This window comes from Triturus cristatus, chromosome 3_1 (assembly GCF_964204655.1).
Source record: "Triturus cristatus chromosome 3_1, aTriCri1.1, whole genome shotgun sequence".
Taxonomy (NCBI): domain Eukaryota; kingdom Metazoa; phylum Chordata; class Amphibia; order Caudata; family Salamandridae; genus Triturus; species Triturus cristatus.
In genome coordinates this window covers 1,063,357,391-1,063,384,606 of record NC_140583.1, presented here as the reverse complement: position 1 = coordinate 1,063,384,606, position 27,216 = coordinate 1,063,357,391, and the positions used below count along the sequence as shown (strand labels likewise).

The window sequence follows — 27,216 nt, the reverse complement described above, 5'->3', positions numbered from 1 at the left end:
GTGACAGAATCCAACCTCGCCATCATGAATCAACAACCCACTGAATGACATTGAAGTGCTACTCACGAGTGGAACATAGATGCCAGCATGAGCTTCTCATTGGAACTGAGACGGGGCCGCCCGAATCGGATGGAAACAGGGAAGTTAGCAGGGTTGCTCAGGTATTCCAACACCTCCTTTCCATCAGCCGTATATTTTCCACTGACATCTGCACCATTAATGGACAACACACTGTGGCCAACTGCACAATGAGGGGGGAGCAAGGGGGGAGGGGAGGAGACATCAAATTAAAAACACACTTGTGTATTGATGGTGATCCAGGCTTAAGACCATCTCATATATTTACTAGACATAAGGCACTTTAAAAGAGACGGTCATGCAAATATGCCACATCAATGAGTCACATCAGTCCTGTAGGTTACCAGTGGCCACCTCCCTGAATCAACCGTTACTAAGATCCAAAAACAATCAAATTTCTTACATAACAAGAGAGGCACTTTGTCATTACATTGTCCCTCCTTAGATGTTCCTTTCTTTAGTAGCGTCTTGGCAAACAAACTTTTCAGATTATGTAGTAAGATTGAATTCTGCAACAACTTCCATTATCCTTTAATTCAATCCTTTACTCATTAACTCTAATAGTTCACAATACAGTCACAGACAACGTGTTTTGTTCCAATGGCTAGAACTTCCTCAGGGCTCATATACTAATGCTGGATTACTTCTTAGGTTATTAATTATTCTGTTTTCCCATGGTATTTGCTTGGTAGGCACACAGTTTGACCAAGACAATGCACAACACAATGTGAGATTATTGTTGCATGGCCTACACATATGGGGGTATATGATATCTTGGCCACAAGACGATAACATGCTGATCATACTTCTGATACCAATAACATCTAAGGTACTAATGAGAATTACATGGGAAACATTAATAATCAATAACAAAACAAACAAAGCATAAGTATATGAGCCCCGAGGAAGTTGCCTCCAGTGGAACGAAGCGCATTGGCTGTGACTGTATTTTGAAGTATTTGATGAAATGAATAAAGAATCTCTTTAAAGAATAATGGAACTAGTTGAAGAATTCAATTGATCCAGCTATATGTATTGAAAAGTTATCTACCAAGATGCTACTAAATGAGAGAGTGTAATGATTAACAATTTCTCTCGTTTTTGGAGAAGTAAAATAAGGCACATTCTGGGCATCTGTGCAGATAATAGTGTTGGGTTAGACCTTCCCTTATAGAGCAGGACATGGGCTAGTCCGTTCATTTTATTCTTTTAAAACATACTCTATTGAATTTTAAACAGACATTCAACAAGGCACACCAATATTGAAAATTACGTACATTCAATTATACTCTTCGATGGACTGCAGTTACATATCCAAGGTAGTCTGGAGTGTCGTGCAAGAGGGCCAAGGCCCCCACCCCCACTATCCACTTAATAAAGCTACAACAGCTTACGTCACATTCAGTCCATCTCTGCTGTTAGTCTGTAGAATGGCCTAGTTAGTTCATGGCATCAGTTAATATTTCTGGTGAAGCGTAATGGTTTCTATAATAACTTCATTACTTTCATGGTGCCTATAGCAGTGTAGAGCATTAGATGCAAGCCAAAGTCAGGGCTCAGCAGAAGTTGAGGCTCTTAAAAGTTTTCCCACATAAGCCTTTATCTTGCTGCATCGAAGTTACAGTCCTTCAAATCAGTGCACTTACACTAAAAAAGTTTCCCAGTTGACTTGCAAGCACTCTTCACTCCACATATTCAAAGTGCAGTTCCACTTCCAAGGACTAAGTAATGGCCACTGCCCTCTTCAGTACCCAGCATATGCCCCCTCCTCTATTTATATTTGACTTGATACGGTTGTAACGTGTCCAATCTAATCAAACTTAATTCGTTTTTTTCAGATAAAACCATTAAAGTCATGCAGACATCAATAAAACTCCACATATGTACAGAATAACCAAACAATGTGGCCAGTGTGATCTCATTACAGTTTAAAAATAAATCCCACAATCAAAGTTAATCACAGCTTGACCAAAGTCGGATGGCGGCCCTTAAAAAGCTGCACGTTTATAGTAAGGCATTGTTTGATTTGATATAACATGTCACCTATCGAAATATAGCTACATATCTATGCACCCAATCGGCCACTGACCAAGGTAAAATTAGTTTGGGACTACATAGTGTTTTTTGTTGAATACTCATGTTGTTAAACAAATACACCAAAAGCGTCAGTCTCTATAACTCGGGTTACAAAGATGCCAATTTATTTGGAAATATTGTGCACAGAACATAACGTTTCATAGCACTGTGAAGGAAATCAAAGGACTAGACGTTTTAGAGGCATATAACAATTTTACTTGGTGCTCAAACACACCTTACAGATGTTTATTAAGTTCCAACAAACTAAACCGAGATTGATTACATCTTGATTTACTTCCGGTCCACTGTGGGACTAGATCCAAAGAGTAATATGAATTAGATCACCAAAAGCCATTCTCTGATTTAAAAGGGCCCGGTCATACTTTGAATTTGGGAAGCTACAATTTCAAGGGAATTAGGATATAAAATAAAAGGGAGAAGATGACTGGTTTATACGATTTGGTTCGATATTAGATGAAGCAAGCTTACTAATCGCTTTCAATTTGTTTCAAAATGTCTATGTCTTAAGGAATGTACAATCGTTCGAATTACAACTCGTTTCATTGTTTGAAACATTCACATCTTGTTGTAAGACCTTAACTAATGGAGAGAATGAGGGAGACACAATAGATATTGTAATCGAAACACAACGGCTCAAATAAGAACATTTCACTTTATGTGCGAAACTGATTCGAAAATTCATGCACGGCGCCGGTTCTCTGCACTACGGATACTTATAAGGACAAGAAGCATGCTGTCCTTCATATACTGAATATAAATTGGCCATGATACACCTGCATGCACACTGGATTCGGAGATATTGCATTTTGATTAATGACAATTAGAACCTACATTGGGAATAGGAAACAGGGCGTTGAATTAGAGCTCTCTCTTAAATTCCAAAAAAAAATGGGATTGTTCAGGCTAAATGATTATGAGTCCAATCGAAAGATTTTAATATTTGGGGATCGCATATATCCCGTTTTAAACACTAATGTAGGTACAGTCATTTGGTCCGCTTAACCCGGCTTAGTCTTGTTTCTATTTTTATTGCTATGACGCAAGACGCGTTACGTGACCCGGAAGTATATTGACCGGGGTTCACTCGTTATTTCGGAGAAATCAAGATCCACGGACAGCTGTACTCGGCTCGCCGGACACTTGTAGATGGGATTTGGAATAGACAACACAATACCGACTGAATAATTGGGTAAGATTACACTAATTTGAAAGGTTGTGTTGACAGATAAATTTTAGAGAATAGAGACCGCGTTTTAATTTGAAAGACTTTATTCACAGATAATGTCAGGGTTTGGAAACCTTGAGTTTCATGTGGCAAATACCGAATCAGGGAAAACTTGACAGAGATTAAGAATCCGTACGGGATTGTTTCCTTGGAACCACAATATTAAAATACGCTGAATCTTGTTGAGATCGGGTGACTGTAGTCAACGGTTGAGGATAGATATTTGGGAGTTCACTGGGATATCTTTGGTATATAACTATGACATAACAAGTATTAGATGTTGAGATACATTTGAGTTTATACTCCTAGCAAAGCAGCACTGATCGGTGCATTTACTTTTTTCAGCTCAGCGCAATACTTACGCTTTACTGGCTAAGGAACGAAGGAAATTTGAATATTCAAGTCGTGGATTTGACCCCTATGTGGTCTGGAATTTTAACCACATATTAAGTAGGTTCAAATTATGGACACATTCTTAAGATAATATTATATAGCTTGCATATTAGACTACTAATTACTTGCGCTTTAATTATGTTTCCCTACACTAGAGGTACCATTTGAATAGAAAATAGGTAACTATTTTTGACTTATGTCCTCGTCAGAAGTGGACTCACTATTATGGGCATGCGGTGTTGCTCAACACCTCGTCACCTTCACGGAAATCACAACTAGCACCCGAGCAACAGATTTTTTCACCAGTCGGGACCGCATCACGGTTTTATCAACACATCAATTGCAATTTTTATATAGTCACTTTCACGTGAGACACGACCAGCACCACAGTAAAACGATTCCATTTAGACGAGACCTGATCACGACGTTTTCTGCACGCCCTTCCGTTTCTCTCCATCTTCTTTTGGTCGCTAGCTCTATTGGATACCCAATTTTTAAATAAATTTCAGATCTCTTTACTTAAGTACACTGCTTTCCATATGTTTAACTGTATGTATCTAACTTTGCGTCTATTCACTTCGGATTTGACAATAGATTCCTGTTCTTGTAATTTTGTACAACTGGTTCACTGCATGGGAATCCTCTGTGTAACAACTTAAGAGGTAATGCAAAATGCCACCCTATATGATCTATCTTTTAGAAGTGGATAATACCTTATGGTATGTATTGTCTTTTAATTCACACAGCCTTGAGGAAGTCGTGGGTTAATGTCCCTACACGACGAAACACGTGTTGGCTGTGACTAGGATGTCGCCTTGAAAATAAAGAACAAGGAAAACTAAACCTCGCACAAGAATTTTATTGCTATTGTTGTTTCTGACTTACACGTCATAACTGTTTTGAAACTTTGATTAATACGAGTGCTGGGGATTTGTTGAACTATATGCGAGCCTCTGTACACATAAATACTGCATTTATTTTCTCTAGGAGTTACCTTTTCTTTTATTGAACATTCAAAAAAAGTGCTTTTTTTCCTGATGTAAATTTATGTAGGGCCCAGTTAGTATCTAAAGGCACTGAAAAGTGCATCTTTGTTTCCAGAGTGAAACTTTAATTACATCTACTTCCCTTGTCCCAGTCATTAATTGTAGAATGAATCCCACCTCCAAAATCAGGGAAACATTAAATGCGCTGAGAATTCAAGCCCCAAATTCCATAAGCTGGATGGCATTTGTCTGGCATACTCCAGTTTAGGTCAAAGCACATTAGACAGCGCAGCGGACTGTTTTGCTAAGGACATCTTGGAGACATTCAGAAAGCTTCCCTGGGAATGCATCAAGCCCGATGCTTATCATCAGCTTTGTGGATCATAACTCACATTTGCTTGCTTTCTATTTCATGGCTTTATTCATTTTAGGCTCCCCAGCTTGAGTTCGTCCCTTCCCTTGCCACAAATCTTATTTACTGAATTCTTCCTCCAGGCCTTTAAATCTTGTTCTTAACTTGTCACATTTGCCAGTCATTCAAAGACAGAGGTCAAAAGTCAGGCTCTGTCTTCCAAGGAGCCTGGTATTTACTTTACTTTCTCTAAATTCAATGTGAGAGGATTTATAATGCTGATTTATCATGGATTTCCTGTATGATTTTTTGTTCTAGCTCCACTCCACGCTGTGACACTCTACTCTACTGCACTCTCTTCTAAACCGCTGCACTCTACCCCACTGACATCTACACCAATGTACTTTAAACAACTTTACTCAAAACCAATGCGCTTTACGCCACTGCACTGTACGCTAATCTACACTGCACTGTGCGCCTCTATACTCTATGCCACTGCACTCTACTCTGCACCACGTAACACGAATGCACTCAACACCACTCTGCACTTCAATCTACTGTGCACCACTGCACTCTATGCCACTTCGCTCTACTAAGCCTTTCCATTCTATGCCAGTGAAATCTACTCTATGCACCACTTCACTTTTCGCCACTGCACTACTCTATGCCATTGCACTCTGCAAGACTGCATGCTTCACCACTGAACGCCACTATACTCTTCACCACTGCACTCTACTCGGCATCTCTCCACTCTACGCCAATCTACTCTGCACCACTTTACGTCACTTCATTCTAGTCCACTATGACACTCCACAGTACTCCACTTTAAAGCTCTACTCTACGATGCTCTACACAACTCCCTCTACGCCACTTTACTCAACTTTATTCTATGACACTGCAACACTCCACTCTGCCACTTCACTCAAAGTCTCTACTCTACAACACTCTACTCTTTGCCACTGCACTGTCACTAGACTCATTTCTACACCACTTCACTCTGTGTCACTCTATTCTATGCCAGTGAACTCTACTTCACTCTACAATGCACCACCGGACTACTCTACACTGCTCTATGACAATGCACTCTATGCCATTGCACTCTGCAAGACTGCACGCTTCGCCACTGAACTCAATGCCACTCTACTCTGCCCCACTGCAATCTAGGCCACTGCATTGTACTCTGCACCACTTAAATGCACTCTACGTCACTTCATTCTAGTCCACTCTATTCTGACACCAAACTTCACGAAACTCCACTCTAGGACGTTCTACTTCATTAAACTGTACTGCATACCATGCCAGTCCACTCTACGACACTACTACTTGACGCTCTGAGAAACTCCCTGTATTCCACTTTACTCAACTCTATTTTACAACACATTACTCCACTATACGCCAGTCGACTCTATAAGACTCTACTCCACGCAATGGCATTCCACTCTGACAATCTACTCTGCTCTATATGCAACACCCTCTACGCCACTTCACTCTACACCACTGCACAACACTATTCCACTCCACTCAGAACCTCTACGCCACTCAACTCCACTCTGTCCTTCCACTCTACGACACTACTCCCGCCACTCTTTCTTTTACCCCACTAACTTGTAACCATACTGAAGAGCCGCGATGCTGGTGTACAACATGGCTACAAAATTGGCAAAGCCAACACCTCTTGCATGGGCAAGACTTTTTGACTTAGCCATGGTTTGTTTTGCTTCCGGTCTTGAATTAGACGAGGACATTGGGAGTTTTGAAATCCTTGCTGGGCTTGGACCTCCATCTTGATATCTAGTCTCTCTTCCTGCCAAGTTTTGGTGGAATTTGAGGTCTGTTGTGGGAGCAGCAGGTATGAGAGGTGTTTGACTTGACCCCTAGGCTTGGAGGGCTCTTGATGCCCTTCAGGATTTTATTTATTCCTTTTGTGGCCATGCTGAAAGCGCTCTCTGCACATGAGAGAACTGTAGTGTTCTTGATTACACTTCCCATTTCAGCTGGAGGGCAAATGTTTATTTTATGCACACAGATTTCCTTTCATCTTGGACCACTGCAATGAAGAGAGGTATCTAAGTTACCCGTGGGTTATTTATGAAGGTTTCTCCGATCAAGTAAGTTTATTAGCAGGTGGTTCGGAAAGGGTGATAGAACAGCAGCTTTGTTGTTAGATATTTCTAGGGGCCGGCTTATTTTGCAAAAGATCCTCATTATTCATTATTCCTGGTCACAGGCCAACATTTTCAGGTTGGTGGGTGAATTAATTTGTTTCTGAAGATGTGCCAAGGATCAACTTCAGCTGTGAGGGCCCTGGACATTGTAAGAAGAGGGTATCTGTCAGGTTTCTTGACAGAAAGAAGGAATTTAAGCCCCATTGGAGAAAAATGTAATCAGATCAGGGGAAGGGTATCTACTGATTCTCCTGTTTAGATTTCATTCAGCCTCAAGGAGCCTTTACAAAATGTGAGGACTTCGATTGCAGCTGATCTTTGTCTCCAAGGAGTCCTATCTAGACTGGCTAATCCAACATCCAATGGATGCCAAAACTTTATAACTACTGGAAACTACAAGGTCCTTCCTGAAAAGATATGAATTTCTTCTGGATGAACCAAAAGGTCTACTCAAGTCATCCAAAGACATGACCTTAACGGAAGCCAGGGTGAGGACAGACTTATGCAAACACTTTCTTCCTGAAGTGAGGGTGGTCTGTCTCCGTTCTCCATTATTGGCACTATTGTCTCTCCAGGAAGCTCCAGCAAGGAAATGGATGGCTGTTCACGGTCGTGTCAGCCTGCATAGTAATGGGCAAGACGTCCTCTTCTGCTGCGACACCTGCAAAAACAGTGGCTGGGAATGCCAGTCCCATTATGAATCCAGGGTATGGGGGAGGGGGGGCTTCTGTTCACAGCACATCAATCTCGGAGATGGGGTTTACCTTACAATTAATCACTGGGACAAGGACAAGCAGAGATAGGAGAAATGAAGATTACTGGGGAGTAATTTTCGTCATTTACAGAATCAGTAGTTGAATGCAGGGAGCAACATAACCAAATGGAAAAAGGCTGCCCATTAGAGATCTACTTCAGTAGGTTTAGTAAATGGTTGGGTTGTGTGGTGACAGAGCTGGTAAGGACAGGAACGAGGCAGACAGTGGTTGACACCAACTTTTATATATTGAGAGCAGACTCTCCAGATACAAATCGCCATTACTACTCAATGTAATTGAAGCGCTTAGGAACAGACCCTCTGAACGTTGCACGCATATCCTGAAGTACATATTTCTCATGCACACACTGCCAAAGAAAGCAGACTTAATATGTGCAGGTAATGAAAATACTATCACTTAAGTGGTGTGGCATTTAAATGCGTTAGGCAGACACACACTGTCAATTTCGCCACCTTGAAATCCGAGCACTGTTCCCATCTTCAGGCTCTTCAAATAGCTAACTAAACAATGGTGGAGAGTTCCAATAATAAAATTGTGAATTTAAATTGACAAATAAAAAGTCCAAATAAGGGGATGGAGGGCACCTTCTTTCTAATTATTTAGTGCTGCATGTAAACATAATTTACTTGATACGGCTTAATGTGAGACAGTATAGATGGCCACCATGAGAGTACACTTCACAACGAGAACCTGTATCAGACTTACTGCGCAAAGCAGCATGAATGACAGGCGCATTTGTGGTGCCATAACCAGTCTTTAGCTGCAGACTTAGGATGCTCCCCTTCTTGACCATCAAAGAACAGCAAGCAGCAGACTTCCTTCAACTGATTCAGCAGAAGAGATTTATCATTATAGAAATTAGCCAAGTTTTAATAAGCTAAATAATGACTTGGAATGCTTCTTTTATAGCAGAATATAAACATGCCACTCTACAATGTCACAATCAGCTGACATTCTTCTCTGCCTGTGTAAACAGCACATGTTCTAAGATCCTTAGTAAAGAAATGCCAGTACATTATATATCCATCCCCAAATGGTCTCCTCGCTTTTTCTTCTTCAAGTAGAAGAAGCAGCACCACAAACATCTTTGAGCAATTAAAATCCTTTATTTATTGTTCACCAAAAAGTGCATTACGTGCAATCAGATGGCGACGCATTTCCGCAATTTGCCTTTGACTGGGCCATTGAGTTTCAGGACACAAACAGTCCTCTTAAAGTGAAAACATGATGGACCTTCAACTCTTTTTTTAAAACAACTGGAATGCTCATACTATTTCAAGAACATTGATCCATTTCTTGCCACCATTTGAAAACAAAAACATTACATCGATTTACCTCCACTTTCTTATTTAAGTTACATTTGTCCTTTTTATCTCATTTATATTACATGTATTGTTTGTTCTTTGTGCTTTTTTTTAACAATCGTTAATAGTTGTGTGTACAGGTCAACAAGTTTGAGTGAAGTACTCCAACAATAGAACTCTCATTGATGTAAAACATTCCCTCATCCTGAGATGGATACTCACAATTATCACTGTTAAGTACACTAGACAGTTGGAATGGGCATGAATTTAGATCAGGCAGATAGTCTCTTCACTGTCACGCTCAATGTACTATTTCAGTCTCTCTCTGAATAAAAGAGCCTACTTTTACATCCAGTGTCAACAAGCGGTATAACGCCTGTAACTGGAAAGTGTTTATCACAATATTGCAGAAGAATGTATCTTGATGAATGAGATTGAATTACTGATTTACTTAATATGAAAGGTGTATATGCTCAAATGCGACATACATATCTGGAACCACACAATACTAAAGTGCTTTTAAAAACACTCACTGTCTGCAGCTATAATTTTTCCATAAGGCTTGGGGGCACATTTTTGATCTTTTAAACTGTGGAGTTACACATGCTCTTTCTGTTTTACTTTTATCTATTTGTCACTCACGTTATAGATGGCTGATATCTATGGGACAGATGCATGTATAACAGATGAGCACGGAATATGCATGCCGTTTGTTCTTCTCCTCTGTATTGGGTTCCAGGTACACAAACTATATTTAATATGGGTTGTTGTTATAATTTACTGTTTGCGTCCTGTACTTATAGAGTTATTCCCATTCAGGATAGTATCTTTGGGCCCTCCTACCTGCCACCAGGGTCTGTTTTTTTATACTTGTGCCCAGAAGAAGGTAATGACTGCATTTTGGTTTGTCAGAGAAACACGTTTCGGCGCTCACTGAAGTTGAACCTGAGCAGGACAGTAACTCTGAGATTAGATTAAATAAAATCAAAATAAGATCTTTGATATGATAAATCAGTATCTGGAGGAACATGAAAACTCAAACTAATTGGAAAGGATATCAATTTTTATATGGATTGCATACAGATTATAGGAAGCATGTATACATATATAATATATGGGCTAGTTATCTCAATGTATTATTTCAGTGTACAATCATTACTTGATAAAAACCTTCCGTGTTAGACCAGCCTTGTGGGTGGTCGTTAAATTGTATGTTTTTAATTTGTTTTGTTTGCAGGATATATTGTTTGAACGGATGAAGTATGAATCAGATGTGATTGCGTGCGTGGTTAGATTTTAGTAAATGTGGGGTGTAGTTTGGAGTGGCTTCGAGAGAGGTTATTCTTATCTATTGTTGATCTGTATCTGTTTTGTATGCAAATTATATGAAATCGTGGTTACAAATATACGTACATGTGAAGTTGAACATTAATATTCTAAATATGCAATAAGTGAATATATAAAAATAAATATACCATGAAATAAAATAATTATTTTCAAATGACATCCATGGAATGAAAATGTTAATGAAATGCAAGACTAATGTGTTCTTTGGAAGTATAAAAAATACTTACAAGTTATACCATTGTGAATTAACAGAGTAGGCAGGTCTTTCAGTTGTGTACTGATCCAGGAGAGCTTTAACAGACAGTAAGTGTGTCGGGATAAAAACAAGAATTAAAGTACATCTGTTGCTTTCAAGATTATGTTTACTCGCCAGAATGGAACAGTAAGTGCTAAAATTAGCTTGACTTGATAAATCCTGACTCGCCTTCGATAGTAGATTTTTCGAGGCCTGCAATTGTTCTCCTTTGTTCCCGATGTTTAGTGTTATAATCCATGATAAACTGGATATTATTCTACTCTTTAGATTCTTTTTAGGTCTCGCGAGCCAAAGGCTCGAAGAGACATTTTATATGTGGGATTTTCAAAGTGCTACCCACAGTTTTGGCTGGCCTAAACCTTGAGTGCACGATCACATGCACGTGCACAGCTGCTCCCACTCCCCCCCTCCCTTCTAGCTTTCTTTCACTTTAGCCGCTCTGCTCCTCTGCTCCTTCCATTCCCCCCTCCCTTCTCACCCAGCCCTTTGATGCTCTGCTCGATTCGCTGCTCTAGGAGTGACCTATAGAAAGGGGCCATCTGTTTGTAATTAAAGTCGCCACGCGCGCTTGTTTATATTGCTCTACTCTCACTCCCCTGCTTCTCTCGCCCTCGTTTTCCGAAGCCAGGGTGCATTTCATTTGGAAATAAATTCCAGTCGCCACGCGCGCTTGTTTTATTTTATGTGCGAAGTGCGTGCTTTCCCGTTCCTTTTGCTCGCGCACGGCGTCTATGATGATCTCAGCTGCTGCTTGTTTCTCCACCACCCCTCATGCCATGTCTTGTCTGCCTTCTGATCCCTACACAGTGGGATTTCCCCCATCTCTATCAACCCCACTCCGTGTCTTTTCACTTCCCAGCGCGCCTTTTCTCCCCCTTCCTTGACCCAGCTCACTTTCTTAGCCTTCCCTTCCTCCTGCTCGGTGTCCCCTCTCCCCAGTCTCCTGTCGCTTCCTCCCCCAGCTCTCCCCTCTCCACACTCCCCTTACCTCTAACCTCTCTTCACTCCAGCCGCTGGAGCAGAAATTCATTAGCAGCCGCCCTGGTAATGTCCGGCTTCCGAAAATAATTACAACCCTTTTTGAGGCACTGCTCACATACGATTCCTTCTCTCACTTTCGCTCCCTCTGCTTCTGTCTCTTTCTCTTCCTGTCTCTCTTTTCCTGTCTCTCTCCCTCTCCCTTACCCTCCCTTTCTATCTTGTCTCTGTCGCTTTTTCTCTGATACACAAACACAGGGACTCGGTGTATCTTTGTTACGTTCTCTCTTACCCATCTTTCTCTCTAACGCACACACACGTCCTCACTCTCACTTTCTGTCTTTTTCTCTCTGACACATACTCTGTCTTTTCTTTCTCTCCTTGATACATGCACACAAATTTTCACGTTCTTGCTTTTTCTCACTGACACACACTCCTGTTCTCTCTCTGAAACGCACTCTTTAACAAACATGCTCTCTCTCTCTGTTACACCCTCACTCTTTCTAATTCTCTCTGCCCCTTTCTCCTTTTCTCTCTTCTATTTTTCTGTCTCGCTCTCCTTCTGTATATACCTGTTGTCCCACTGAGTTAGAAAGCCTTCTGTGTACTCTGCAGCTGCTGGAGCAGAAATTCATTAGCCCGCCCTGGTAATGCCCGGCTTCCGAAATAATTACAACCTTTTTTGAGCCACTGCTCACATACGATTCCTTCTCTCACTTTCTCTCCCTCTGCTTCTGTCTCTTTCTCTCCCTGTCTCTTTTTCTGTGTCTCTCTCTCCCCCTTACCCTCCCTTTCTATCTTGTCTCTGTCGCTTTTTCTCTCTGATACACAAACACAGGGACTCGGTGTATCTTTGATACGTTCTCTCTTACCTAACTTTCTCTCTAACGCACACACACGTCCTCACTCTCACTCTGTCTTTTTCTCTCTGACAGATACTCTGTCTTTTCTTTCTCTCCTTGATACATGCACTCGAATTTTCATGTTCTTGCTTTTTCTCACTGACACACACTCCTGTTCTCTCTCTGAAACGCACTCTCTTTAACAAACATGTTCTCTCTCTCTGTTACTCCCTCACTCTAATTCTCTCTGTCCCTTTCTCCTTTTCTCCCTTCTATTTTTCTGTCTCGCTCTCCTTCTGTATATACCTGTTGTCCCACGGAGTTGGAAAGCCTTCTGTGTACTCTGCAGCTTTTCAGAAATATGGAGATGCGGGAGGGAGCAAAATAAAAAGACACTGCATATTTTTTTTTTTTTATGTTTACATGGGAAGGAACATTAGTGAATGTGCCAACACCCTTGCATATATTGGTTACATATTAACAGCGCATATATTTGTTCATACATTACCAGAACGTACCTCTTTTTGAACACGCAATTTTAATTCCTAGAGTTGTATGAATTTGACTGTTTCCTGTCTATAACAAGTATTTGCAATGCACTAGGCCTCACATTTTAGAAACTTTGACCCATTGCTATTGTAAATGGCAATGCCTTTTATTACTGCCGGTTCTTAAAAAAATAAATAAAAGACATTGTTATTTAAAATGCCAATAGCTCAAAATATCGCAATTGCGAGACCTATTGCATTGCAAATGCTTGTATTTCAATGTTACCAGTTCATGCAGAACACACAGCACACAGAGGAATGCCTCCGTGCCATGACCGGTGGCAGGCGCGCAACACCCATTGAACTCAAAGGGCTTCAGCCCCCCCCCCCCCCGTCGTGTGTGGCAGCCCGGAATGAGACAGCTTCCCGGGCAGGCACAAAGCCGCGCCCGAGCACTTCACAGGTCTTTAAAAAGACCATTTGCATGTTAATGAGGCCTCACTGTTGTTTCACCCCTTCTAAGAGCCCCTGCAGCTCCACTCTACCTAGATTCAGCCCCCCCACCCCCGAAATCAGCGCCACTCTGCCTACTGTTTAAAGATTCAGCCCCCCCCGAAAGTTTTGCTTAGCCCCCCCCCCCGAAATTTGGCTCTGGTTGCGCCTCTGACCGGTGGGCTCTACTCACAGAATCCTCCAGTGCAGCCCTGTACCCTCCCACAGACATGCAGCTAAGATGGGTGGGCATCACCCGACCCCCGGCCCTGCCCTAGAGTCTGGTGACTCCTTGTGAATGAATGAAGCGGCGCTGCCATGGAAAGAACCAGAAGGGTCGCTGCAGGCGCTGCTTGCGAGGGCCATCACTTGATGGAAATGTTGTATATTGAATTTGAAATGTACTAAAGAAAGTGCTGCACAGACCAGGCCAGGCTGCCAGCTTCTCGGGGCCCTTCGAAGTCCTTTCATGTTCTTGTCGTGAGCCGTTTGCAGGAGGGCTTCTCAGCAAGGCTGCAGCACTGAGCATCACTCGCCGGATGATGTGTGTCTTTTACCTCCTCACACTGCATTGCACATTCCTGTTTTCTGCATTTTTAACAGGTTCTGTTTGTGCAGCTGGGTCATGTGCCATCATTGACAACTTACATTTCAACAATATTAGGAAATCTCAAGTTGCCCTTCAGTTTACCCCTCACGCTCCAGCACTTGACCAGCTTTTTTTGCAAACTCAAAACTACATGTACCAGAGTGCAAAGCGAAGCGCCCCGTTTAATGCTGACTTGAGATGGCTGCACAGCTATCCAAGCTGCTTTGATTGCTGGTAAGGGGGTTTATCTTCTCATGACAGCTCTACAGGCTGTAAGACGTACTTACAACTCACTGTCTCAGCAACTGGTACCTGTTGACCTGTTCCTTGAAAAATACGATGTGTTACAGATCCTGAAGTTGTCCGTGGCCTGTGCGTACAAAGAACTGTGCATACTGAGGGCAACTGCTGCGGCGAGTTGATAATACACAAAACATTTAGGTTTCAGAAGAATGCACAAAACCACTTCCTGCAAATATACACCATGTTGTACATCCTAGGACCGCACACAGTACTCTATGCCACATGTGATGGTGCACTGCAGAACACCAAGAACATGCACTGGCAGGGCATCAGAGCACGCACAAAGCGCTTGTAAAACACTGCAACAATAGCAGTTGTAGCACTCGCTAAAGCAGAGGCTTTTAAGTGGCACATGTACAAAAGATGCACTTTTTTGACACGTGTGGTTTTGAGTGTTTAATGTTATGTTTTGCTATTTTAATTTTGCTACAGATTATGTATGCAAACATTTTGCTTTGCCAAACTCGCATTTTACAGGTTTGCCAGTCAGTCTGACTGGCAAACTTATAAAATGCGTTTTGCTAAGAGGAGCCAGCAGGGGGTTAGCGGAGGAGCATTTTGCCAAGGAAATTTTGGCAGCATAGGAGTAAATAACACCAGGTGTGTGAATTCGGCCAACAAATTATTCAAAAGTATTAAAATCGCTGATTTTAAAATCAGTCGGGGGCATACTTGCACAGCGCGATGATTACCTAGAGGCTTCTGTCTCGAAGTGTAAAAAACAAAAAAACGGGGTCTAATACAAGGGAAAGAAAATAACATTCATATATTGAGGGGCTATTAGCAAAATAAAAATGTTATGCTTTGTAAACTGCCAAATGATCTCTGGTTTTCCGATAATGTCCACTTTCCCACATTAGGAAGGCAGTTTTATTCACTATATGGCATGACGCGTTTCGGTTAATGCCTTTCTCATATGCCGTGAAATTGCTGAGGTAACTGCTGCAGAGTCCTTAACCCCTTCCCCGCTCATGACAGAGCCGCTCCGTCATGAGCCACGGTTGAGCTGTGCTCATGACGGAACGGTTCCGTCATGTCACGGCCGTTGGCGGCCGCTCCGCCTATGCGGCGCTGTTTCCCCGCCTGTGCGGGGGGACAACGCAAATGGGCGGAGTCATGACGGAACCGTTCCGTCATGAGCACAGCTCAACCGTGGCTCATGACGGAGCGGCTCCGTCATGAGCACAGCGCCACCGCGCTGCCCCCCCGCACCCCCCAGCGCTGCGGCGGAATTCCCGCCGCAGCGAAAGGGTTAAAATAGTCCCGCCTCTCTTTTGAATGTGGAGGCCACACTTGACTCACATTTGTTCCAGAGCCATCGTTATGGTTTCAGGGCAAAACTTCAACTCCCACAATGCAGCTTGATGAACCGCCGAAGTGTGGAATGCCTGCAGCTTGGATATTGTTTACTTGCTGTGAGTTGAATGTTGTATGTGAGCGTGGTCAGGCTGAATTTACAGCTCAGATGACAACAAGCATTTGCAATGCAATAGGTCTCGCATTTAGGAGAGTTTGAGCTATTGGCATTGTAAACGACAATGTCTTTTATTTATGTGTTGCTTTTTAAAACATAAATAAAAGGCATTTCCATTTACAATGCAGATAGCTTAAACTCTTGCAAATGCGAGACCTATTGCATTGCAAATGCTTGTTTAGTAATTACCAACAATTCCTCTCTTGTTTTAGCCCTGGCTCATGAGATGGCATTTTGAAGACCATTAGGTTCAAATCGTGTAATTATTTTCTCTGCTTGGTGTTCAAAATGTAATACTTCTGAGCAGTTTCAGGTACCGGATAGTAGTTCTCCAAAATGCACACTCCTATTCAAAACCTTGGGATGCCCACTTTTCAAATGCAAAATACTGTTACCTGATGTTATTTTGTGATTAATTTTGCTGCAGACTTTATTTTTAAAATGAACCTCAATGTCCAAAAAGTGCATCCTCTTTGCACTGATCGTATGGGTAAATCTTAAGTTGTTCTCATTATCATTCAAGGATAAGATGAACAATTCCAGACTTTCCATATTTCCTTCCCAAATGACAAGCAAATCATTAATGAACCTAGTCCATACCTTGATGTGTTCTAACATTTTCAGTCCATACAACTTCTGCTTCTCAATAACCAATCATCAAACTTGAATATGTGGGAGTAAAATATGGACTCATGGCTGTCCCCTGCTTTTTAGGTCTCACCTGAGCCAGCGCAGGCGCTGCTCTGGCGAGACATTTAGTAAGTGGGTATTCAAAAATCCAACTACAGCTTCTGTGTGGCCTTGAGTGTGCGGTTATGCGCACAGTTACGAGCAGAGGCGCCATCTGGCTTACCTCTCTCGTCATGGGCACGCATGCATCACTCGCTTGTTCATTCATGCACCTTTAAAGGCGTTGGCTCGAAAATACAGTAAAGTATTTTGGCTCTACACTGTTATGAAAACATTCTACAAACGCAGTATGTGTCTCCCATACAAGACAGAAATTTAGACCTGGCGGACGTCGTCCAACTTGCCCTTTAATGCAGGATATAATATTCAAAGACTCTTTCTTGCAGGTCGAGCGATAACGACAGGCAGGTTTCAGCTCGCGGTCTTCAAATTCACCGAGTAACATCCTTTTATGCGTGACAAACCCAAAAAATAATACAGCAAAGTCAAACATTTTTAGGTCTAGAGACAGTGCCTCTAGACAGACTGGAAAAGTGCTGACTGAGCTTGCAACTGTAAACAGACACACGCGGAAAGCAAGCAGGTACTCTGGGTCGTGTTTTCGCAGCATCTGTGCTCCTGTTTGGCAACGTGCACTTTTGCATCGAAAGAAAAAAGTCAAAAGTCACTCCCCTCCAGGGTTTTCACCAAAATCTTAATGTACAGTTCAGAGATCCCCAGCGAGAAGCCAAACATGGAGGGCACCATTATGAGAACTAACATCACTGCCACCCACACGGACAGCGCGGGCAGGATCACAGCCATGACGATCTCCATGGCTCGCGCTCACCATGGCCCCCGCACCACGAGAACCCGACCGCCCCGCCGACTCCACTGACTGCTCGCATCCAACGTGCAGCGAGTTGTCCCTGATCTTGGACTCTTACATTCTGGCACTGCTATGTTCAGATTCTCTCTATTTATAACTGCAAGTGAAGGACTGAAGATAAACAACATATCTGCAATGAGGACCAACGCGCGGTACGTGTGGCACTGGCACCTTTAGCCAGCCCTCGCTTTTCATGCTGATTTTTGAGGAACTAGTTGCAGTTTTAAAAGTGAAACTACAAGTCCCAGAACACACTATGAGAATAGCTTAAAAAGCTAGGACGTACTGCCTGATGTGCCACTTAGGCTCCGACAAATGCACAATTACCACCTTTTAAATCTTTCTTTAAAAACGTGGGTAATTCTTAACTTTCCCCACAATATTCCATGTCTAGGACAGGAGTTAAAATAGTAAATATGCTGCCAGGACTATTTTGGGAAAAGTTGCACATTCCCTATGTCTGAAGTTAGAACTAGTAAATTTGAATTACCAGTGCCAAGCGTCAGACTCGCCTTATAGGGCATTCAGGAAGTTCTCAATGGACTGTTCTGACAAATCAATAGGTCTCGCCTTTGGGGCCTTAGAAGTGTTTAACCATGCAACAGTTAATGTTGTTGCACCAAGGATATCGTGCTGCATAACTAAATACTTATAAGGTCCCAAAAGCGAGACTTATTGGCTATGCCAATGCTTTTTTTCTTTAAGGTAGTAAGCGCTATTAAACAAAGATATTGTAGTTCAAGCAAAATTCAAGCCATTTCCAATGTACCTCACAGATCTGGCTCTAAAAAACGTATTTGCACACCCTGAGGCCATCACAACGCAGGATAGAGGAGTACCATGATGCTACATCTATAGTCGCCATTAGATAATTAATCATTCTTCCAAGGAATGACATGAATCTTTTTTTTTTTTTTTAATCCGCTGAATCTCTCAGATAAGATGGGAGCACCATTACATAATGGAAGAGAAATAGGTCTACAAATCTTGATGTGTTCTCCTATACAGAGCCCATTGAAATAACCACCGGGCGACAGGGTGCATTTTAAAATATTTTTTTGTACTTTGGGGAGAAAATAGATAGCTGGCTTGATGGGATGCTCAGTTTTCAAATATTTGTATTCATCAAGATCAAAGAATCAAAATCTGGCCACTCCATAAGTGTATGATGGCAGTTTGTGTTAATCACTTATATTGGATTTGTATTCAATTTACTATAGTGCTGTTCAACTTTAAGCTGTCCTGAATGACATTTCCGCTTTTGTCGGAAACCTTGGTCACAATATGTTGGTCCTCCTGTAATTCCCATATAGCTAGCCATTCTTTATAAGTCAAACTGTTTCTCCTTTTAGTCATTTTTTATGGGCCAATTGATTAATATCTTCCACCACGAGTTCTCTAAATAAATAAATCTTATTCCCAGTAGGGATTTTCAGACAAAACAATGATTGAGGCTTACAACCACTTTTTCCATATTTTCAGGTGGCTAAGCCCATTCTCACAATTTCACCTTAGAGGTTTCATGGATAGGATCTCTATTACGTGATTATTGAGACTCTTCTTCCAATGTTGCCAGTGTTCTTGAATCTTCTAAGTGTTTGACTGTTAACACAGATGCCCTTGTTTCATATTTTCACAAATTGTTCGGACATGGGTCAAGAAGTATTTTTTTAATTTAAGCTTCCTTGAGAATTTGTATAGATCAATTCTCATATTTGCAGGATCCAAGTCACTGAGAGTGGGGGATTATTAAATTCCATAAGCCTCTGGGAATTCTTTTATGTATTTCTGCAAAGTTGTCACCTCTCACCATTTGCTGAGTTCCATAATTCGTGCACTTTCCAATTGGAAACAAGCAGAGGGAAAACAAATAGCTCCAAGATAACCTTGATCGGAGTCATTTTTAGGTCTCGGCTAGCGAAGGCTGCACTTGCGCAGTCTCGCTCGCGAGATATAATGACTTGGAGAAGAGGGGCTTGAACCCGCCCCTCTTCTCCCCTCTTCTCCATTGGCTGGCCTCTTGAATGCTGGCCAGCCATTGGAGAAGAGGTCCGTCACTTCGAACAGGCCCCGTCCTTTTCGGATTCGGGGGGCGTGTTTTTTGCTACTTTTCCAATTATCTCCTCCAGCCAATGGCAAGAGGAGAACACGCCCCCGAATCCGAAAGCGCCACTGCCTTTCTCCGAGGCATTTCTGCTTCGCCTCGGAGAAAGGCAGTGGTGTGCTTGTTACCTACTCAGGTCCATTCACTCTACCAAACCCTCACTTTTCTGCTCTTTCCCAAGGAACTTTCCAGTTTCAAATTCAGACTAATACCCCCATCGGCCCAATCCCTTAAATCGCAGCGGCACTCCGTGATCCCTCATGTTTCTGTGGTCCAAAGATCGGATACCTACCCCGCTTCCCGAGGCCAGTTTGAAGCTGTAGTAAACTGGCTCTAACACAAACAATCGCCAGTAAAAGGAAAAACCAACGAGACTTCAGACAGCCGCAAGAGCGTCCTACTTCTTGCTCCCAGTAGGCTAGTTTTAAAAACGGCTGACCCTCATTTACAATTAAAGAAACTGCACAATATTATTTTGGACAATTTTATGCATCCTGAAACGAGTTAAAATAATGTGGCCTTTGGTTGGAAGAACTAGGACAGATTCTATTGTTAGAATAGCTACGCTTCACAATAGGGTAAATGCACTCGCAGACATTCTCTATAGTTTGTTCGCGTGTGCACTTTAGAAAAATTATTTAAGATAAAATCAACAACAATGAGTTAGCCCTAACTCGTATATGAGGTTTCCGCAGTTTATAGAATGTGTTCATGCAGTATAAAGGACATTTCCAAAACAAGCCGAGCAGAGCTACAAAGCGTTGCAGCATCCGAAAAACCCGCTGCAACCCGACGCACTTCTGCCCAACTGCGAGCAGCAACAGCAAGGGCGGACAACGCAGCCAGGACAACTTTTGGTTGGAGAAAAGTCCGTATTGCAAGAAGCTTTGATCTTGTAACCTCTTATTTTACATCAGAAAATGACTATAAAATGTAAGATGTGCGTATATACATAAACCATTAAACGCCGGTAATAAAAATGTGTTTTGCAGAAAGTCTGCTGCCACATCTGCATAAAATATGTATTTATGAAAGCTAATTGTATCCAAATAAACGTTCATCGTAGAGCAAAATCAGTAAAGCATGAAAATATAGGGATGCATTTTCAAACAAAATGACAGCTCAATTATGGCTTCTTCCGTGTTAGAACATCCACGATCCTTACGTTGACAGCGTTCCACCACTGTGTGGTTTTGTGCGTTGACCAAATTGCTCCGTCGACTATTGTTATTTTATCGCATAATTTTCAGTTCCGCATTGGGACACTTTCTGTTAAAGGATCGCATGCTGTTTCCGGCCGGAACAGCGTTTGCGTAACACTCCACTCACATTGAGCCTAAGGAACCGAAGCATGTAAGGATGGCTGGGGTCACTAGAACTGCACAGGTAGGTCTCATGCTCAGGCTGCATGCGTTTTTCCTCCCAAGCACACCGGTCTTTTCTGTCAGTCTTCAATGTCGCCTATCCCCACCCTTGTTGTGCCTGTCTCATTCTCAGTTGATTGATTGCTTCTCCATTTGAAATGGACGAAAGTCCCAAAAATAACCGTTTTAATAACATAAAATATAAGCTGACAAGGATCAATGCCATTAAGCCATGCCTACATATTACGTTTTCTCTAGGGCACAAGCTCAATTTCTGATTCGTGTGCATGTGTTACCTTAATATTGAAAGTCATTTAAATTTTTGGCATTCGCCTGTGCCTTCAATCTCCCCCCCCCCCCTCAACTCTGTGCTCCCCAGCCCGCATATGTATATTAATCTTTCAGCAATTCACTAACTTTGGACCTACTCCCCCCCCCCCCCTCGTTGTTCCTCTCTTCTGAGTTTTCGACCCCACGTGTCTGTCTTAGATCCCCACATAGTTTTAAGTGATGCCCCGCTTAGTCTTCAGTTTTGTAAAAATTCCAACTTGTTTGATTACGTTTGGCAAGTTCAGCATCAACGCCATCACTTATCAAGCGCCTTCGGCATCTACGCGCAATATGACGAGGTTGCGGGTATTGGTTTTCATTAATCGAATACATCGCTTAAATTAAACGTGCTCGTTTAACATGACAGCCTAAACAACCTGCATTGACATTCATTTTACACCGAGGGAAAAAATTCAAGCCCTCTTCCTTGAGTCAATTGAGGAGACTATTATTTCATTCCGGATGCTATTATTTAAGTGTTTTATAAATGCTCAGTCATCATGATCATTTCTTGTTTAATGTTATCCATATTATAAATACGTATGAACGTAGGTGTTATTTGTTGTATCCTATTTTCTTAAAGTGTATTTAACCGAATTAGTACAGCCCTATTATGTCAGATCTCTCATAACGAGTGTGTTTGGTTTCATTACTGAATCCTAAACAATGTGCCCTTTTTAGGTCTCGGCTGCTGATGCTGCTTCCTAATGTTTCTTAGATACTGGTTCTAGTCTAAATGACGTGTTTGGACTACCTAAAACTGAGAGGGTCCCTGTATGAAGTTTGTTAGTGGGATTTACAATAACGGTTTGACAGACTACTGAGGCCTCCCAGGTTTCCTCCTACGTCGCCTGCAGGTCGTACAGAACTCTGCCGTTTCTTTCAATGTTTTAAAAACAAAAACATTAAAAAAAAATGTCATCAGCAATGCCAATAGCTCCAACTTTAACAATGCCGAGACCGTTGCATTGTAAATGCTTGTTTTCCTTCTGCTTGTTTACTATCTGTTTTGCTAAACATTATTCCTTCATCATTAAAAATGTCACTGGCTCTTTGAGCTCTTCTCATTCCGCCATTAAATAGAATCAATCTTTGCACCTGCACTCTGTGTCGTCACAAATATACCCGTTTTACACCTCGCTTTGTTGAATAATAATTATGGCATTTGTTGGATCACTTTCATAACTTTTAAATTCTCTTCAAATCAATTATTGGGGGACAAACTCTTGGTCAAAATCACTCTCCGTAATTATACCACCTATTTTATTCACAGCCTGGCTCCCTTGGACAGAGCTCGCAATCGGCAATGTGGCGTTTCTACCGCAGATTCCAAAACATACGCGGGAGTTGGCCCCCGCACCATCCCTTCTGACTCCAATTAAACTTCACTGAAATTACTCAAACCATACATTCCAAGTTCAATCCTTAATACCCACTAGCCTATGACCTAACTGCTTGGGCGCAAGCAGGGCGTTTCAGAAATTTGAGTTACAGAGTGCTTCAGTTTTGAAAACACTTTCTTCCAATTATTTATATAGTACACAGACTTGCAGAAAGCAAAAAGAACACTTCATAAAAAACTAAACAGGATGACCACTTACAAAAAAGTGATCACTGCTCATCACAAGAAACCATGGAATGGAACAGGAAAATGTATTTTCAAAAGGTGCTTTTGTGACGGTGCAGTAGGTTTTGATTTGATTCTGGATTGCTGATTTGCAGCGTACATTAAACTTCTGTGAATTGTGAAAAATAATTCGAATTACAATCTGTGTGCTTCATGTCCTGGATGGCAAAGCTTCTGGAATGGCCTGTGCTAGGTTTTTACCGTAGAGATGGGGCAAACTCATGACCACAGAGAAAAAGCAGTCTGTCCCCCTAAACGATGCGGTCTGTTCTCATTTAGTACTCTTTCTTTCTTTGTCTACTTCCTTTACTCCTATCCGCTCTCACCTGAATCCCTCACCCTTGCCTGCTACACCACCTAGCCCCCTGTCCTTTTGTGCCCTTTGACTAAGTGCTCCTTCTCCCCTTGTTGGGGAAAGATCCAATATTTATACTCTGGTGTCTCAGCGAACCTGCTGTGAGAGTCCACAGTGCCAAGGGAGCAACCCATAGTAGAGGTATGGTATGTCACCCCTTGCCAAAGCACTCCCTCTCCCCTTTTTGGGGGAAGGGTCCAGTATGTAGGCCTTGGAGTCTCAGAGACCCCTCTGAGAGGGTCCACTGCGTTTAGGGAACCTCTCACAACAGAGATGGGGAAAGGATACCACTTCCCCTGGGATCACAGCTTACTGGACGTTGGACGCAGCTTTGACTCGTCTACCGGTTAGTGTCCCCCATCACCCTCCCCCTCCTCTTTCCATACTGTGTCTCTCACCCTCCCCTTTCCCTCCTCCATTCTCTATCTACTTCCCCTGCTCTTACCCCCCCCTGAATCTCACCCCTTGCCTGCTTTTTCCCTTACGTATATGTCCTTTTTGTAGTCTCGACCTTACATGTAACTATGTTTATCAAGCTCTAATAAGTGTGTAACCTTTGTAACGATGTAACCTGCAACTATGATCTGATACTCATGTAAAGCGCTCCGATACCTTCGGGTCTAGCCAGCGCTATATAAAACCTTTAAAATATAAATAAATAGTATAGGTTGGATGATTTTTGGCAGTATGCCAAAACCATTTACCTGTCATTATAACACGTATATATACACATATCAAGATATGCAGAGATTCTTGAGCGTAGTCAGTAAAAGCCCCCCCCCCCCCCCCCAACTGAAACCATTTAAAGTTTGTTTGGAGGGTGTTCAGCTCTTGGGATTTGAGAAGGCTAGCACCTACGGGTATATGTATAATCTCAGTACTATTTTATAGCTCTTTGAGATATGGCCAGGGCCACTGGAATTAGGCAGCAACAGAGGGCCAAATTATGCGGCATGGCTGAGTAAATTAATCGACAAGAAAAGGCAAATTATGAGACAGATCGCGGCACATTTTGTGATGGTATTACTTCATTATTAAATCATTTTGCAAACTTGGTAATAATCTCTGGATACTGGTTGCACATTATTAGTACCAGTTTAACATCCAAATATAGCAATAAGAAACAGAAAGGTGACAAGTCCAGCTATGCAGAGGGCCTTCCACTGCGTAGCAAGATGTTCCGTTGCATTTTTAGTAACTTTTAGACCCTTTGAGCAAGAAACTTATTTTTGTTAAAATCTGCAGATTATGCGGCAGATGATGGACTATGTGTGAAATCTAAAACTATGCAAAAACTGTCACACCCGCATAGTCTCATAATTCCAGTGGTCCTGGAGATAGGCCACTGTGTGAAGGGAGTTTGACAAATTACAGACGCTCTCAAGACAAGGCAAAGAAACGTATAGAGTCTTAGATCAACTTTGTCCACAAGGAAAATAAGTCAACTGAATATCTACAAACCCAACACTTTGTGACCTAAAGTGAAAGTGATTGCTGTTCATTGCTAAGATCACCAAGATAGCTCAGTGGATTCCAAGCACAGTGGGGAAGTTTCAATATATAGTTTTCAACCAAACATTTCATGAGAAACAATGGAGTGTGCTAAAGGTACTGGTGGGGTCATGCACAAGCTGCAGCGAGGTGTGCCCCCTACAGATCACAAGTTCCACACCACAAAATATGCCATTGCGAGCGTACTGAAAAGGGGCAGTGGGATGAAGCAACACCTGTACAAATGTATGGCTAGCTCTGTAGTAAGTGTTATCAGCACTGCTGCTACAATTTAGGAAAGTGTTGAAAACGACTCCAGAATGTGCGACAATAATCGTCCGCAACCCTTCTTCCTCTCCTATTACTTGTTGTCTTAAAGCATGTATAGTGTCGTCTTTTGGGTAGGATCGCAATATAGAAATAGCTTAGACATCATTCTCCTTATGTCTCATGTTCAATTGCTATCTTGACGTTGTGGGACAGAATCCCCTGCAATTTTTGCACCCTAAAAGTTTAACAGAACGCCCATATTGATGTATCGGAGACAATGTTAAACCTCAATTTCATGAGGCATTGTGTCCCCAGTCAATTAAGTAAAGGATCCACTCAATAATTAAGTTCTAGATCAGCTGAGTAAATTTAAGAGTTTTATTACAAAATTCAAACGATGCAATACAGAATAACCACCATGAAGGCGCTCAGCAAATAGAAGCATTACAAAGTAGGGCAAATCCTAAATTATTTCCAAGCGGGCAGTAAACACAATAACCAGACAGCATCCCTAGTAGAACTGGAAAGTCATATGACTCACTCTCAAAAACAGGGGTTTATATAGAGAATCTACCCATATAACTGAGTAGGAAATGCAAACTCACGGTGTGAGCAAATGTATTATTTTATTAGGTAATCAGAACACAGTTTCATTTTTTTCTAAAATCATGGCTTCCAGGCCTAAATTGAAGCCTAGTAAACTGTAATTAGGAAAGTGAACTTCGGCATATTATAGGAAATGTGTAAGGTAAAGTTTATGGCTCACTGCTAAGAGCGCAAAGTTCGTGATGTGAAATCCTGCAATTGGAATGCCAATTTGCAGCAACCGCACGGGTCATAACCTCTGCAACCTTACCTGTTCTTCCGACAGCATATTTGACATTTCCTCTGAAGGTTAAAGGTCAAACCCCAGTAACAATATCAATGGTGGGAGCGTGAAGAAGTGGAGGACTGGGCTAATAAAACCAGCTGTAAATATGAGTAATATGCAGCTTAAAGGGTCCACGAAAATTGGCAAATGGCGGAGGCGTGCGGAAATAAAACAGTGGGCTAATGCAAAAATTTGCAGAACCCTGAAGCTCACAGTTTTCAAACGGACATATTATGCTAAAAGTGGGAGTGTGCGGAAAAGCGACAGTGGGCTAATGCACCAGCAGCCCAGAGCTGCGAGTACCCTTGCAGGTCATAGGTTCCTTCCAATAAAAACACACGCAACGTGTCAGCTAGTGAATGTTCAAATGCAAAAATCTCGGTGAACTCCGTAGAGTCAATGCACAAATCACACTTAGTATATAGGAACAGTGCTAGTGTGTTCAATATTTCCATTAAGCCTGCTAATGTCTCTGATGTGATCTTGTGCAAGCCACTGTTAAAGGGCTGATAGTGCCAACATAGCTTATAGTGGACACTGTAGTAGAGACCCATAACAAGAAGCGTAAAGTCCCAGATAAAGTAATTCTTTAAATTCTGAGAGTTGTGTGTATGCGCGCCCGCATCTTAAACTGGGCATGACATTTCTGTTCTACGCAAAATAACGTTGTACTGGCAATAGCAGACTTTGACACAACACAATAAACGTAGCGCATCATTTCCAGGGCTCCCCTTCTTTTTGGTCTCCTCACCTCGGATCCCATCTCTCTGCCCAAAGGACACCAACACTCGCTCGTCGTGCACCTTGAGAACGAGTTCCAGAGGAAAACTGAACGTCTTTTCGGTTTCAGAACGGGGAAGAAAGTGGTCGAGCTGGTAGATGAGTCCCCCGGCCTTATTGACCAGGAAGACACTGAAAATCGCCATTTTGGGGCAGGCGATAAAAACTTCCGGCGACGCTCAAGGAGCATCCGGGTAAACGAAAGTACACGACAGTAGTTCTGGGAAACAGTGGCTTCCGGGCACAGATTTGTTAACTACGACTAGACCGCTAACTCACAAAGGAAGATGGCAGCTGTGGGCGCCATGCTGCCAGGTAGAA

At 42.2% G+C, this 27,216-nt stretch overlaps 1 protein-coding gene across 1 annotated transcript in view; it reads right to left on the bottom strand.

The window, feature by feature from the left end:
- The window catches only part of TRAPPC4 (trafficking protein particle complex subunit 4), a 37,983-nt gene extending 10,896 nt beyond the window's left edge, over positions 1-27,087 (bottom strand). The window contains exons 1-2 of the mRNA XM_085645887.1: positions 26,867-27,087; positions 67-241 (exon numbers count right to left, since the gene is read on the bottom strand). Coding sequence (XP_085502013.1) covers positions 67-241; positions 26,867-27,041 — 350 coding nt within the window. The 5' untranslated portion in view covers positions 27,042-27,087. The remainder of the gene's footprint in view (positions 1-66; positions 242-26,866) is intronic.
- Positions 27,088-27,216: the final 129 nt, after the last annotated feature.